General features: G+C 47.2%; 1 protein-coding gene across 2 annotated transcripts in view; it reads right to left on the reverse strand.

Moving 5' to 3' along the window:
* The window catches only part of ppargc1a (peroxisome proliferator-activated receptor gamma, coactivator 1 alpha), a 234357-nt gene that overhangs the window by 20790 nt on the left and 197087 nt on the right, over positions 1–16480 (reverse strand). The window contains exons 1-2 of one of the 2 annotated variants that reach the window (XM_034557833.1): positions 12102–12136; positions 11166–11345 (exon numbers count right to left, since the gene is read on the reverse strand). In XM_034557833.1, the coding sequence (XP_034413724.1) occupies positions 11166–11345; positions 12102–12122 (201 nt within the window). In that variant the 5' untranslated portion in view covers positions 12123–12136. Of the gene's footprint in view, positions 1–11165; positions 11346–12101; positions 12137–16480 lie in introns of those variants that run through there. The other variant, XM_034557832.1, reaches the window with a different exon arrangement.

A 16480-nucleotide genomic window follows, 5' to 3' on the forward strand; every position in this document is an offset into this window, starting at 1 on the left:
GCCGACTTCAGGAGCTACGGCACCCAAAGGGGGCGACGCCGGGATAACCTAGAAACCTCCTGACGGCCATGTCCACTTATATTGATTACTACAGCAGCTGCTGAGAGGAAAAGAGAGCAGGAGGAACAAAGAGAGGAGAGAGAAATTGTCTCGGTGGGAGCACTTTCTCGCCCATCCCGCCTAATGGACCTCACCAAATTAAAGAGATCTTAACAATCCTGGGCTAATTGTGGGATCACAATATATTAACCCCACTCCAATCCTAAAGGGTGCCATTTTGGGACTGTTTTATTCCAAATGCTTCAATTAGCCATAAAACATGCCGCTGGGAGAGCTCCTCTGCCCCCTTCCTTCACCACAGCATCCCCACGTCAGAGAAGACAAAGCCAACTCCAGTTGTTCATTATTAGGTGAGGCCCTTTTCTTATCAGTCAGGCTGTCTTTGAGGTTGTCCTTGCCTTTAACTCTTTTATTGAGTTCCATGGCACAGCATTGTGTTCCAGGAGATACTATTCACGCAGCTGATAACGTGAGGTGAAAGTGCTGTTTTAAACAAACACCCACTTCTGCACACGGGGGCAAATGGCCAAATTAAATCTGCTAATTGCTTCTTGAGGATTCCAAGCTCCTGAGCAAATTTGCCGGGGATCACATTTTAACGAGCTTTTCAGGGCAATGCATCATTTACATGTTAAAAGGAACCCAATGTGTTGTGAAAGTGCCAGAATGATAGACCCGATCACTGAATAACACCGAGATGAAGTTTCAACAGACTAAACAGCTCCGCCGTTATCAACAAATGAGAGGCAGAACATGTGACAGACACTCTGGATGTGGGAAGATAAAATATCTCCCATTAAATGGGTCATCTGGTATTTAAAGTGCTGTTTATTCTCCCGATCTCTTTTTTGCACACTCTTTCCTTCTCTCTTTCTGTAGATATAGGAATAGCATCCGGTTAGTTCAGACAGAAAACATTCTTAATAAATTGGCCCCCAAATTGCGTGGCGGGGTTAAATCTGTGCCTTGACAATTTAATTGCATTGCTTCATCTCAATCTTTTTTTTTCTTCTCCTCTCTGCTCTGTCAGATTTGAAAAAAAAACATTCCCTTGGAGGGTAAGCGACTAGCCAGACCTTCTAATCATGGCACAATCAGAAATTGCGGTGTGTGTGCGTGTGTGTGTGTGTGTGTGTGTGTGTGTGTGTGTGTGTGTGGGGGGGGGGGGTTATCAAGTCCTCACATCTTGAGTCTGCCAAGAAAAGCAGCCTTGGATTTTATAAACAAATAATGCCATTCTGTGTTATTACCCCCAGCCCCCCGATTTCAGAGGAAATAAATCAACGTCAACCTTGCCGTTAAGGCGTTAGTCAGGCCTGACACGTCAACCGGTCACACAGGCACAACATATGGCAGCTGAGAAGGAGGGGGAGCAGAGAGGCAGGGAGGGTAAGGTACGCCACGATGCACGGCAGAGAGACAAATCACGGCAGCCGCCAGAGACGTCTGGTCATTTAGCATGAGCTTACTGAGATGGAGAGAGGGTGATTATGGCCTATACGGAGCAATGAAGCCATACATAACACTGTTAAGTCCCTCTGTGTGTCTGCGTCTGTGTGTGTGAGGCGGCGGTGAAACAGTCTGGCAATGTTCCAAATCATAAAACTAAATGTTAAACCTCCAATGTGGGCAGGGCTGCGATTGGCTCTGTAATACATAGAAGCAAACTGAAGGCTCCTGTTGTTTTCCATCTGACTACAGAGTCAATAGGGCATCTTGTTATTCGGAAACAATTTCCCAAGCGAATGGTACTATAGACTAGATATTGAGAGATGTTTTGGATACACACCTGGTGGCCAACCGTATCTCAACAGGACGTACACCGCCCCTCTGTCTCTCCTCTATTGTCACCACTCCGGGTTCAGTCTATATTCTGGCTCATCATGACGGTTTGTGTTAATTGCATTTTTTTTAAAGTAAATTGCTGAATCTTGAACCCTCTAAATTCAGACACGGTTGCCCAGTCTGAGCACCAGACAGCTGATTTTAGGATTCTCCATCCTGCTTAGCAATAATACCACAACTTGTCTTGTGATAATCCCTCCGCCCTGGCAGGCATTTGCTATTTTGTGCCTGTGCTTGAACAAAAATGGCAGCTCTCTGAATGAAGAAGAAGTGCTTTTGCAGAAGCTGACAGTTTACATGCCAGATGTCTGTCTGAGTTTAGAAGGCTATGTGAGTTGCACATCAGTGAGGAAACGGTTCAACCAAATCAATGAGGACCAGTGTGTGTGTGTGTGTGTGTGTGTGAGAGAGTGAGTGAGTGAGTGAGTGAGTGAGTGAGTGAGTGAGTGAGTGAGTGAGTGAGTGAGTGAGTGAGTGAGTGAGTGCGTGTGCGTGAGTGTGAGTGTGTGTGTGTGTGTGTGTGTGTGTGTGTGTGTGTGTGTGTGTGCAGTGATGATGCATCTCCTGGGAACCATTTGAGACCGTTACAGCCCTATCTGATGAGCTAATAGGGGACCGAGAAAGGGAAAGAGAAAGTGAGAAGAGGAGATATCTGTGTGTGTGTGTGTGAGTGAGCCAAAGAGAGCAAGAGAACTGTTGTTACACATCCTGACACGGGCCAGATCCAACCCAAGGGATGTTAGCGGCGCTGTTCTTTCTAGTTCTCTGCAAAAGAATCCTTTGACTGGTAACCCTGCTGCTGAAACTAACCACCTGAACTCTGTCACACAACTGCTGAGATCAGCTGAGGCTGTCACATGACCCGCAGACACACCGGGCCCTTTCTGCCGTAATTTTTTGTGTACCTTTTTCACAAAAGTGCACACAACAAGAACTATTTACGGTGGACCCCGGGGACCGAACCACCTGGAGAGACAACGGAAGCCACCCATGAAACATTCCCATCCGCACGCCGCATCAAGTGCATGTGCACTCGTGTTCATATAAACTCCCAAGCATTCTCACACAGCTATGCAAACAACCACGAGGATCACAGGGGGTTCTGTGTGTCCTGGTGGAGCCTCCCCATCTACAGTCCTGCCCCAAGCTGCTGTTGTTTTCCTTCCACAGCCGTCCAACAGATGGTCCGAGCAACCGTTTGCTAACACCACAGAATCACACGCCATCAATATGATTGGACTCTCGCTCTTTTGTTTTGGCAGCAACTTCCCAATCGGCTTGGCGCGAGGAAACACTGATTGCCATGATTGCTCTGACTTGCTTTGACGATCATAGCAGGAGGGCGAGAAAAAAAGCAGAGATTCGGAGGCTGGAATAAGGAATATTCAACTAGATGCAGAGACGGGATGAAGAATGGTGCTTCCCTCTGCTTTTTTTCGCCTAATAGAATGCAAATAGCTATTTGCTTAAGTCGGCAGCTCTGAATGTGCACTACTAAGCAAGGGGCCTTTGAACATACTGTTACACTGTTGATAATGTGTTGGAGGAACACAGGGAGGGGGGACGGAGCGCATGCAGAGAGAGATAGAATAAAAGGAGCATTGACTGATTCCAATGGCCATCTTGCTAAATGGACGCTGCCACATTTCCCGGCTGGAATGTACGTCTACCATCAGCAGTCAAGCGCAGCTGTCCATAAGACTATCACACACACACACACACACACACACACACACACACACACACACACACACACACACACACACAAGGCTGGTCACTTTGGTTTTGACATTTACATTGATTTGCGAGGGGAGCGGAATGGAGCACAACTCGTTTTTTCCCACCGAGGACTCAATGTTATCATCCATTGCTGACACCACCTTTACACAGAACCACACACACACACACACACGCGCACACGTGCATGCACGCACGCACATGCACACGCGTGCACCTGCACAAATACAGCTCCTGACCTTTCAGGGCCTGCCAAGGCCATCGAGGGTGTGCGGCATTTCATTCGTCACAGTAATGTCTTCCTCGGAAAGATGCCAGCGCAAGCAGAGTCAGGGTGCGGTGGACAAGACGGAGTGGTCCACGCCGTCTCAAACAAAAAGGTGTGTTTCTGTCATCTTTGCGTGCATGTGTTTGGCGCATATGATGGGGGAGGGGACGCAATATCACAAATTTATGGTAATTGAAATATTTTGGGGGGAAATGCAGTCGATTTGATTCTGCGGCAAAAAAAAAGGTCACCCTATTCAATTTGCGCTCGATGCCGTCCGTGGTGCGACAGGGAAAACACCTGAAAGCAAACGATCTTATCACGGCCTCAAAGGCTTCACCACTTACCCACTGCATAAAAGCTATTTGCTGATTACTAAATAAACGCATTATCTTTTACCTTGACTTCTGTGTGCGCGAGTGAGTGCCTTTTCACTCCTGGATCCAGGTAGGAGGCTGCCGCTGCAGTGTGTATGCCTCTTAGCCGAGAGTGACTTTGTGAGATCTGAGCGGGGGGCTTTTTTTTCTTCTTCTTTTCTTGCAAACTTTCAAGTGCCATATGTGTATGGGCTGCACGTGTAGTAGCAGTGGTCCAACACAAAGGACTTCACAAGCCTTTGCGCGATGTGTTACTGGTAACGATGTGGGGATGCGTCGATCTTCGCTGTTAAAGAAATGAAAAATCATCAAAGAGATTGTGCACTTAAGTCGATACAAGCCCTACTCGTTGACGTGAAGCAAGGATACTATGAGAAAGGATGGGGGGGGCGGGGGAGGGGGGGGGAGGGGGGGGGGGGCATGAAAGCTCTTGGAGTTACTTTGTAGCACCAACATTGAATGTTCAGCTGTATTTCATCTTAATCTAGGATCTATTATCTGTGGAATACTGATCATGTTGCCTTTATCTTGGATAGGCTCGCCTTTCACAGCTTACATTTAGCTGAGCCTGGCCAGCACCTAAACACACAACTAGACTGTGAAATGTTTGCCAAGAGCAGAATAATCAATGGTCACTGACCACTTGGTGACATGTGTCCAATCTGCCCGTCAAGTTATTATACAGCGCGGCCCACAGCCATATGAAATGGGGTCTTGCCGGCCACTGCACAGCCTGACACTGGTATTCTGGAAAGAGCTGATTAACAAGCAGAGCTGTTATCTTCCTGAGGTCAACAGCGCTGCAATGGCGGATACATGCAGCCAATTCTTCTGATATTAAAAACGCTTGCTTTTGCCAAATAATCATGTTGACGTGTATTGCAAGTACTCAATACTCTTGAAAGTATTGAGTACTTGCAAGTGTTAATTAGTCTTTCATCAGTGACGTTGCCATTTGCTTGAGACGGACTTTCCTTTATCTTCATACGTGCACAATTTTGTTTTCCAAAAGGTGAAGTGCAAGGAATGTGTTGGATGTGCAATGACCAAATGTCTGTAAAAGCTTCTGCTTTCAGTTTAGAGTCAGGAACTACTGATTGGGCAGCAAGTGAGTCATCCAAGCATCCAGTCACTCATGCATCAGCAGAGCCTAAGAGAGCCTCTTGAACTATTTGAGGCCTGTGCAGACTTAAATATTTCAGGGGGGAAATAAGCTGGAGCTATAAGCATGCAATGCACATCATAAAGCTTAGTTAGAATGGGGAGGGTTTTTTTTCTGCATGGACGACAACTCTTAAAAATAGACTCTCAACCAGGGAAAACTAGTCATTCACATGTACTGTACACGATTGAACATCAGTTGGGTGAGACTCCAGGTGCAACCAAGCACACTTCTGACTACACTCAGCAACCACAGAGGCCACACCTTTTCACCAGAGAGGGCAGTGAATTGCTTGTATTTAGCATTAAATCACTCTTTACTGGCTGCTGTCAGCTCATCCCATAACTGTACTCATCTCTTTTATTTATTATTTTCTTTAATTAATTCCTTAAAGACATAATTTGTTCTCTGAATTATTCATTATTGTTCAGAATCAACAAAGTTCTCTGGAAGCTGTGACGCAAACACACAGAGATGGACAGAATATGGCAAACCACCAGAGCAGAAGGGCTGGGCAAGGCTACTGCCACTGCTGGGCATGCTGGCACGAGACACACACACACACACACACACACACACACACACACACACACACATGGGATCGATTGGCCTTTCCTGGAGAGGGGAAGCAGGCTCTCATCCAAGACTGATAGCGCTTCACCGTGAATTGCGGCACTCACTGATTGACGCTCCATCCTCTTCCCCGTCTCCCTCCCTCCGTCAAGGTTTCCCCTTTTGTCTGTTATTCACACTGTTTTCTCACGACTGGCTATAGCTCTACCTGTCACTCTTTTATCAACTCGTTTCATCTATGCAAACACCATCTTGTGCTTTCACCGTCTCTTTTTTGGTTGCAAAAGGAGAAGAGCATAAAAGCATTCTAGGAATCCACTGTTTATACATCCCTCCTACTAAATAATACAAGGAAGGTTGGTCTTATCGCACGGCATCGTTGAAACGTGTTGCTGAGTGTGTGAGAGTATAAGTGTGGGGGGAGGGGGGGGGGGGGATTATTGGCTTAGTGTTTTGGCCAGGTTTAAGTGAAACAGCTCTGAAAGGCTCTTAGTGGAGATTACCCCAGGTACTAAAAATAGTCATTCCTGGCCAATACACACACATGAACACACAAAACAGAAAGCGATGATAGTGTTGTGTCTAGCCAAAAAAAGACCACTATCTGATCTTTGTATAGGGTGTCTCAATTACACAAAAGACACACATGCACACGAACACATCGGTGGCTCCAGTGTGATGAGAGAGATGGGTATCCACAGGGGGGTGGGGCAGGGGATCAGCTGGGGCAGGAACACCAAACCAGGCCTCAATCAGCAGCAGTGGCCCACTGGGAATGTGGCTTGAGTGTGTGTGTGTGTGAGAGAGAGAGAGAGAGAGAGAGAGAGAGAGAGAGAGAGAGAGACAGAGAAAGAGAGAGAGAGAGAGAGAGGGGGGGGGGGGGGAGCAAGACATGCAGCCAAGAAGCCACCACCAGACCGAAGGATGTTCCCTTGCTCTTTTTCAAAACATTCCCTGAGGGGACTCTTTTTTTTGGGCCCCCTCCCCCTCGTCCCCCCTGCTCACCATCTCTTTATTTTTTTTGCTTTTGCTCCAGAAGCGATTGTTGGAGGCCAGAATATATTTGTTTTGCCACTGCAGCTTCAACTTCCCATCAGCCAGGAACAAATGCTTTGCCTTGGGAGCGAAAAAAGACAGCGGGATGGAGGGAGAGGGAGAGGGGGAGGGAGAGGGGGATGGCAGAGAGCAAAGCCCACAGTGTTGCAGGGCGGTGGGCTGAGAGCTCTTGTTGTGGAGTGGATCTGACAGACGCTCCAAGAAGACACAGCCTTGGACAGCCTAAGTCTGCATCTCTCTACTATATACGTCTGCGCCTACTTGTCTGCGCTCCCTCTCATTTGTGTATCTTGAAACAGCATAGCCGCGGGTCTGAGAGCGCGGTTTGCCTTTCAGTTTGACAGTGATGGAGGATTTCTTCCATCACACAGTGCAAACAATGCATCAACACAGTAAAAAACTGGAGGGAACTGGAGATGAGGAAAGTATGGTGTATTGTAATAAGACTCACTTGAGAAAATCATATTATACAGGGGAATATGATAATTCATACACCCTTTGCTGGAGCGGTGAACTGGTGCGGGTGGTGTACTCTCAAATGTCAGCATAAATTTGCAAAATAAACGCAACCGGCATTCAGCAGGGAGTAAGAACAGGGACAATAAGGGACTCTGCTGTCTGTGTGTGTGTGTGTGTGTGTGTGTCTGTGTGTGTCTGTGTGTGTCTGTGTGTGTGCGTGTGTGTGGGCAAGACAATTCCTTGCAGAGCAGAGGATCGATGACTTTGTGCGCACTACTTTTTCAACAAGTTTGTGAGCTAATCTGTGCTTACACGTGTTCGCAGGGAAGGAAGAAAAAACATTTAATCACAACATGTTTTATCAAAGCCTACTAAAGATCACCCAATCAATTTAATCTGCTTTTACTTAAATATAAGCGCCTGAGCATCTGTCCAAAAACGCTCAAACAAGCGAGACAAAGCAGGATGATGCCTTACAAAGTCTGATGCCAACACACACACACACACACACACACACACACACACCGCATCCTGTTGGGAGTAATATAAAAAGCTTGCGTGGCCCACATATGTGCGCTCACATGCATTGCAATATCCGAGTAATGCCCTGAGCCCTGGCATCTTATTTTACTACCTGCAAAGCCCACAACCTTTTACTTTCAATCCATGAGCTTTGATTTGGGCTGGCACAAGTCCAAGCTGTTCCTGGTCTCTACATTTGTCTCTTTCATTACCCATCTGTCCCCTTGTCTGTCTGCGTGTCTGTTGTGTCATCTGTTGGCCTTTTCCTGTCTATGGCTGCGCCTCCCTTTGTTTCACTTTTATCTATCTGCCCCCCCGTCCTTTTGTCCAACCTGTCCATCTATCGTCAGTGTATCACACAACAGGACAGGTACAGCAGCGTTAAAATCTCAGAGGGGGAACTCGGTGCCAATGTTCTTGCATAATCACTCAGACACGTTCATCTGTATACGTGCGCCCCGTGGCGCATCCCAGTGCGGCCGCCATCCGGGACGTCCACATCGGAATCCGACTGGGCTAAAACTAACAGGACCCAGTTTCCATCAATCAAACGGTTGAAGCATGACATGAAATCTGAGTGGAGTCCCGCGGTTAAAAAGGCTTTGGGTCACGCTTCTATGCTATTATCTTTGGCAGTACATTGGGAACTTATTGGAGTAACCACCCCTTAACAACTGCAGCCCGAAATAGACTGTGGACTTTCACGGTCGGCCCGTTTTGAAGAGGTGTCAAACACAGGGTGCCAGGAGCGACAGCTATTATGTGCGTGTGTGAGTTACAAGGGGGGGGGAATATCATTCTCCACATTTCTCGTCAGGGACAGTCGGGACGGTGGCAGGGAATGGAGCAAAAGGCCAGCCATGGGACAGCTCGTGATCTCAGACCAAATGTTGCTTACGGAACAGAACACACGTGCATGAACTGATCGAAACACGGGCTTATTTACATCCAAACAAACGCTTACACTGCGTATACAGGGTGTTAACAATGTATAACCCTTCCCTGTGGCATACCAACTATGCTCCGGGTCCCAACTGTTCAACCAAGACAAACTCTGCTTACTCATTTGCTGCCGTCCGTCACATGGAACTGCAACCTGAATACAAGCCCCCGGTCCACAAAGAACAGTAGGTGTTTGTCTTTCTTCCTGAGCTGCAAATCATTTCAACAGTTGACTTACTTGAACTAATGAAAGACGGTTCAAACTTCCAGGGAGCACGTTGTTTGATGGGGACTTTCAAAAGAGGGGCCTCAGCGGGACAGCTGCACCCAGCTGTTACACGTGTAACTCGGAGCAGGCTTGATCACCTGCCACGCGATTTTTATGATGACACGCTGATTTGTTAAGGAAGGGAAAATGAAAGAAAACAATGAGTACACAGTCGCAGGCTGTAAATCTGCCCGGTTATTAACATGTTCTCTAATCTTAAACTTTTGATTGGTTGCTTCTCTGCCCTGTGTAGAGGCCAATCAGGGGGGTGCAGGAAGTACAGCTGCAGCCCCCAGCTTTGTGATCCTTGCCGAGCGGCAAACTTTCCCCTGTCAGATTAAGTAGGATTAGCTGGGTCCTGCCGTATGATGAACTGAGCACTTCATATGGTGACTTGAAACTTTCCAAAGATGGAGAAAAAAAATTCCTCAGTCAGGGAAATGCATTACTTGCTTTGAAACCCCAGTTTTCACTGCTTAAATCGAAGCCTTTCCATAACCTCAGCGTAATACAATGGCTGCTGGCTCGCTCAGTGTGTGAAAACATCACCCGCTCACCGCAATGTACAGCATTCACTGGGATGTAAACACGTGCACTGGTGTGCATGAGCATGTGCCTACGCAGGAACACAAAATACAGACTGGGAGTCAGGCTTCTTGTTCAGAGCTAGTTCCTTCACAAGGGTCCTCCGTGGGTGCTAAGTTCCATTGTGTTTTAAAATGACACACACACATACACACACACACACACACACACACAAGCCCATGCATACACTCTCATTTGTATTTTTATCCATCCCCAGAGCCACTCAGTGTCTGTAAGCCATATCACTCTCAGACGCCAGAAGAGCCACGGTCACACCAACTAGTACTTAAGGCGCCCCTTCCTGTGTGAGTGTGAGTATGTGTGCGTGCTTGTGTGTGTTGGGATGGTCAACAGAGCTAGAATGTGTGGTGATATAAAGAGGCTCTGAACAAAGTGGCAGTAGTAGAGGAGGTGAAACGTGGAAAGAATTCAGTCTGTTATCAACTATTGCCTGCAAGACCACTGAGGAGTCACCCACACACATTCACACACACACACACACACACACACAAAATACAAAACAGAGACCCTGAAACGTGACCACATGACAGGGCCATAGGCACACACGCACTGCCTTCTCAGACAGGGTTTTTCGTCCCGAGGCGAGGCTAAAGCATCCAATCTCAGTCTTTCTTGTCTATCTCTGGCACTGATAAAGGCTTATAATGAACTGGGGACTGGAACTCAGTCCCAAGACCGATGGCTTTATGGCCCTGGCCAGATCATCACCCTCTGTGGACTTCGTTTGTCACCGGGTGAGGACAGAGAGAGAGGGAGTCAGATGGAAAGTGAGGGATGGGAGGAGACAGAGAGAAAGAAATAGGGAGAGAGAGGGGGGGAAGCAAAGATTAAAGTTTTACAATCCAACCTTTGAGAAGTGTTTCGCAATACAGTGTCCAGAGTTTACTACCGGAGCGTTCTCTCAGATGTGTGCCGCGGTACTGACTCTCGGCAGAAATAAACGCTCAACGTTTTGATAAGAATGCTAGGATGCAAACAAGGGAACAAAGGTATTCCTGGGCTTATCGTTCTTCTGGTTATCTCCCCTTTTGTACTTCGGAGCAATGCAAAGCATGTTTGTAAACTGGTGGACATTTTTTTTTGCGTTCAAGATGTGCACATTGTAATCATTCCAGCTTGCTCCTGACCCCTGGGAGAGCGCATAGGAAATCACTTACGGATGCAAAGGCGTTTCATAGCACCACGCTGCTTAGAAACAGCACGTTCCCATGTTATACATATTGATGAACATAATGAATATGAAAATATATAGATGCTGGAATTAAAAAACAAACTGTGAGCTTTACTCACCTCAAAAAGATTGGATGCATCGTTGCCATACTGGGTGGAAATAATCTCCGATTGGTCACTGTACCATTTGAGGCCCCCCAGGAAGCTGTCGGCATCTAAGTCACTGACATCCAGCTCTGAGAGGTCAAGTTCAGGGAGGTCTGGGCAGAGGGGCTGGTCTTCACCAACCAAGGCAGCACACTGGAGGGGACAAAATAAAGGAAACAACGAGGATTGTCAGACACAAATCACATATATTTCATATGCAAATTAGACGATACATTCTTGGTGCCAAGTTTGAAAACAATGGGGGAATCCAAATCTGGGCATCAGACAAAAGTCTTCTGAACACCTGCTGTTGAGTCCGAAACAAACGGAAATACATAAGTGTGTGAAACATTCAAAGCCTAAGCTTCCCATCTCAATGACAATTAAAATGTCACTTTCCCTCATTTGATAATTGGGAATACATCTGCCACCTTCAACGAAGTGCTTTTTCTTACGACGTCTCTATTGCTTGTCAGAATAGTTCTGATTTTGCACAACAACATGCAGACCTGCAACCTGCTTCCGCTCCGACCCGCAGAACGCCGTGGCCTCTCACCATCCCTCCCCGAGCACTGCCGTAGGCGCAGGCCTGCTAAATGCTGCTTGTTGACATTTTGTTATTCACCAGCCACTTTTGTGTAATGGAGCCCATGTGGACTGTATGTAGCAGCTGTCCCCACTTCCTGCTAATCATCCGCTGCAAGTGAAGAGCTCTGGACAGGAAATCAATATGTGAAAAGGTGTTTTTGGTGGAGGGCAAAAAGGTGGCAACAAGTTATGGGGCTTAGCTGATTTTGCATGTTAATTTCAAATTGAATATTTACCCGTACCTTCAGTACAGTGCGATCCCCATTTCTAATTGTTGCACTGTATTGATTGATTTTGTCCAGAGAATGACAGCCTACTCACCACGATGGATAATGCACTCATTTTAGTATGCGATCCATAGTCTGAAACATACAAAAGGCAAACACAGTGAGTGTGTTTACACTCCGACTGTGCACATGCAAACCCAACCCATCTGGCTCCTGATAGGATGTGCACTCTTAATTGTGTAGGAAACACGTCAGCCGATGAACGCACGCCACGGTTTGGCCTTAAGACAGATAGATAGTAGATAGATATCTCCGGGCTAAGCCGGGAGGTATTTGACCTGCAGCTTCTCTGGATGAGAGTCGGGTTCGGCTCAGGGCAAAGCTGGGAGACGGATGCTGTGCCAAGTAGGAACAAGCGGCCAGACACCGCTGTCACAGCTCATCCCGTCGTCGGATTCGCACCAACGCCAATGCACGATGACTTCGACTACGAGGAGACAAATCCGTGATGTCGCAAGAGCGACAGATGATCCAGTCTGACAGGGCATGGAATGGGGGGGAGGGAGGGGGGGGGGGGGAATACGGTAACAACGACGTGGGGGGTGTTGAGGCTGGACGTCCTATGAGCAATCTATGCCCAATTATCTCGTGGACGTGTTGGTGGACTAATGAAAGCGCCGCCAGAGCGCTCCGGTGATTTACGCACGCGCAACGCACAGAGAGCACCTGCTAGGAAGATTATTAGAGGAAGCGCTGACGTCCTGGACGAGTCCCCCCCCCCCCACCCCCCTCCCCTCCCCTCCCGTAGAAACAGCGAAGGTTCCATCATCGAGTCGACGTGCATGCATTTCATAGAGTGAGTCGGAAAGGAAACGCGTGCATGTGTGGCACCGACGCGGGCAGACAACTGGAAGCGTGTTGTGCCCCGGCGATTAAAGTGCAGAGGGGGCGCATGTGAATAAAGCGCAATCCCTAAATCGGTTGTAAATAACACATCCTTACTTTAATCGGCAGCTTTTCTCTCCACACATTCTCACCACGCAGCGTGGATAACAACATGCAGCCAGACTGCAGTCACATCGTGTCGTTAGAGAAAAACCTCTGAAGCGTCACGCAGTGTTGCCAGGTACACTTTAATGTCTACACGCCTGGCGGACTCGGTACATTAGGAGGAGGGGGACGAAGAAGTATCCCTTTGATGTGCCTTGTTGTCTGTGTGCACTTCAACCAGAACGGTGGAAGAGGTGAGACAGGTTTGTGTTTAAAGACGACGGGGAAGCTATTTCTCCAAAGAGATACAAAATTACGCAGCAGGTAAAGAGGACATTGGCACACACGTGAAGTGATCACGTCTGGCTGCATGAGATGCTGCTCTCCAGCCAGTGCAACACTCCAACCCGCCGGGATGTTGGCGTACAGACGTGCCCGGTACCGGTAGTATTATGATGCTCCTGCGCAATGCCAGATAGTCCTCAGTGTGGACAACCTTTGCTCTTGCCTCTTTTTTTGTGTGTGACAATAACACGCCTTCTCACCGACACAGCACATCAAAAGGGAGTGTTATCGTCAGCGGGTTTCACGCATCAGCGAAATACCTGACTTTGAGACATTTCAGTCGTTTTTGGGCATGAACACCTTCTCGGCACCGGAGCGCGTGCAGTCCGCGCGGCTGGGAGGATATCCGCAAGCTTGCAAACACTCGCTCCGACTGAGCAGAGATCATATGGGGGGGAGAGCAATGACACCCTGAGCCTGCGCACGCGTTACGACAACTACATCTTTAACTGAGGCGAAACAGGGGATTCCACTTGTCATATATTCCCGTGTTGTATATCCCCCCGCATCCTCAACTGCGTCCAGACGCGCACTACACCGGCACGCCGCCGCCAGCAACCCGCAGACCAGAGGAGAAGAGAGCCGCGGACTTATCGGTCTCGGATAGCCAGTGTTGTCCAGGGCGGAAAAAAAAACAAAAACAAAAAGAGAAGAAAGTCCAGGGGGGGCTAGAAAGATGAAAGAAGTGCGCTCACCTCTAATTCTCTCCACACCGAGTCCTGGTTACACCTGTCCCACGCCATCCAGCCACTGAATGACGGCCCGAAAAAAAGAAAAAAAAGAAGGGAAAAAAAAAAAAAAAAAAAAGAAAGAAATCAAGTAAAAAAGAAATCCACACACGCTTCCCACTCGCTCTCACACAGGCTACTGCTGCCCCTCGCCGAGAATGAACCGAGGGCACCTGTCTTACAACTGCTTTCCATCACATGACAAAGCTATTAAAAGTAGGCAGGGGAGTGACTCCGAGTCCACACTACTCGCCAGTGACGCGCGGTGAGCAGGCGGGGTCTGGCTGCGCACATAGTAAAATCATCTCCGTGCACTGCAAAAAAATGTACGCGACAAATTCTGCTTTTAGATACACTCTCTTCTGGAAGTAGCGGGATCTTGAAATTAATTTCAAATGCTGTAGTTAAAATATGTTCTTGATGGAATTCCTGCAGAATCTTAATTACTTTTAATTTAGAACTCAAACTCATGATCTCAGCTTTGTTGTGAAATGTTTCCCGGACATAATCAAATGATTGGGGGATTTGTCGTTCTTATCCCCCCCCCCCCCCCCCCCAGTGTGAACGGCACATTGTAGAAAATCTAACTAAAGGGGTTTGAATCTATTGTTGTAGTGTGTACCCCTTAAACTAGAAACATGTCAGAGATGTGTAGCCTTCGACATTCAGGATCAATGATATTTTTGGCGAGGTCCATTTGTCAAGGAGTGACTGCCCATCATCAGTCACGTATTCGGTTTGGATCGAGTGAGCAGATGGGACTTTACAGCACCTCGGAGTTTAGTGAGCTGACGCCCCTGACCTTGGGTAGCTCCCCAATAAGTGACAGCTACATTTTCACAAGGCTGGTCCTGTAAATATGTCACCGCTCCCACCGGGATTCCTGCACAAATGCACAATAACCACAATGGAAATGTCATTCGTGCAAACATAATAAACCAGTCTCATCGTGGCTTCCCAGGAAGAAATTGTCACGAATTGTCACTAACGTTAAAAAAAAAGAGAGCTTCAGCAAATGAAAATGGAGGGCTATATTAGAGTAGATGTCTAACACATTTAAAGTGTTTCTTTTCTCTTTGTCTCTCTCCGCACTAACGATAGTGTAGGTTGTTTAGCAATTTGTGTGAATAGCTTTAATTAAATCATCGTTCTTTCCCATGATAATTTGTTTCCATTGTTTGCTCCGTTCTTGAATTAACTCCAGACGTTAAACTCAAATGCCCATGTTTGGCGTGTAGAGTATCAGAGTGGGTAATTCAACCTTTTGGAGAGTATTTCTTTGTCCATTCAGAGGCAATATAAAGGACAGGTGGCAGTATCAACCATGTATACAGTGTCAACAAGACGTGTATAGGCAACACTACCTCGGCAAAATAAAAACAAAAGCTTTGTGGACATTTCAAACACAGTGGGGCATCTGTTGGGTAGACGGAGTCCTGCAGCAAGAATTCTCTTTCAATGACAAACGTTATTGTCTTCCTCCATTCATACATTTACCTGAAAGATTATGTAAATTGTCATTGTCCCCTTGATTTTCTTAGCAAGTCCGTGAATAATGTGATTCAGACGCGACACCGTCGCATTAGATCTTTAACAACGTGGCTAGTTTCCTGTTTAGACGTAAGAATTTCACTCCGTGGAACTTGCTAACCCCCCAATCCAATTTTCAGTCTTGTGAGCCTATTAAGTCCACCTGAGCATGCGAGGAGCAATTGTCTCCCTAAATTAGTGAACCACATACAGTAAGTCTCATTAAACACAAAATTGCACAGAAACCTGTAAAACGATTGCGGGACTGGATATGTAAATTGTGGAGTGTGTGTGTGTGAGCACGCCAGTGTATGCCCCGTGAGTGCAGTAAGACATTATGTATGTGTGTGTGTGTGTGTGTGTGTGTGTGTGTGTGTGTGTGTGTGTGTGTGTGTATGCTTATGGGTGTCTGAGGGCATTTGTACCACTCAATCCATACATCTGCCTCTCCACGCGTGCCCAGAGAAGCTACCCAGAAGCAACGGCGACACCCGATCGGAGCAGGTGGTGTGTGCAGTGACCTCATAGAGCCCAGATGGACCAGTACCACGGAGACATAATATAGCGGGGAACATGGGAGTGACATGCGGCTCGGTGGTGGCTGGCTTCGTGACTGCGGCAGAGATAAAAACACTCAGACAACAGAGATTTAATGATGAAAAAGTGTTCAAACTAACCTCCCAGTCTTTATGTGGTGTTTATGTGTCCAACAGATGTACCCAACTGCCGGTCCAGTGGCAACCGGTCAGATAGATTCTTTCACGACTTGAGTAATAGCACCATGGTGAACACAGACTTGCCGAAAAAAAATCACAAAATAAAAAGGAGAACAAAAAAATCTTGGCAGAAGATGTATGCTGGTAAACTATATTCCTCCCTC

The sequence above is a fragment of the Cyclopterus lumpus genome, chromosome 18, assembly GCF_009769545.1.
Source record: "Cyclopterus lumpus isolate fCycLum1 chromosome 18, fCycLum1.pri, whole genome shotgun sequence".
NCBI classification, from domain to species: domain Eukaryota; kingdom Metazoa; phylum Chordata; class Actinopteri; order Perciformes; family Cyclopteridae; genus Cyclopterus; species Cyclopterus lumpus.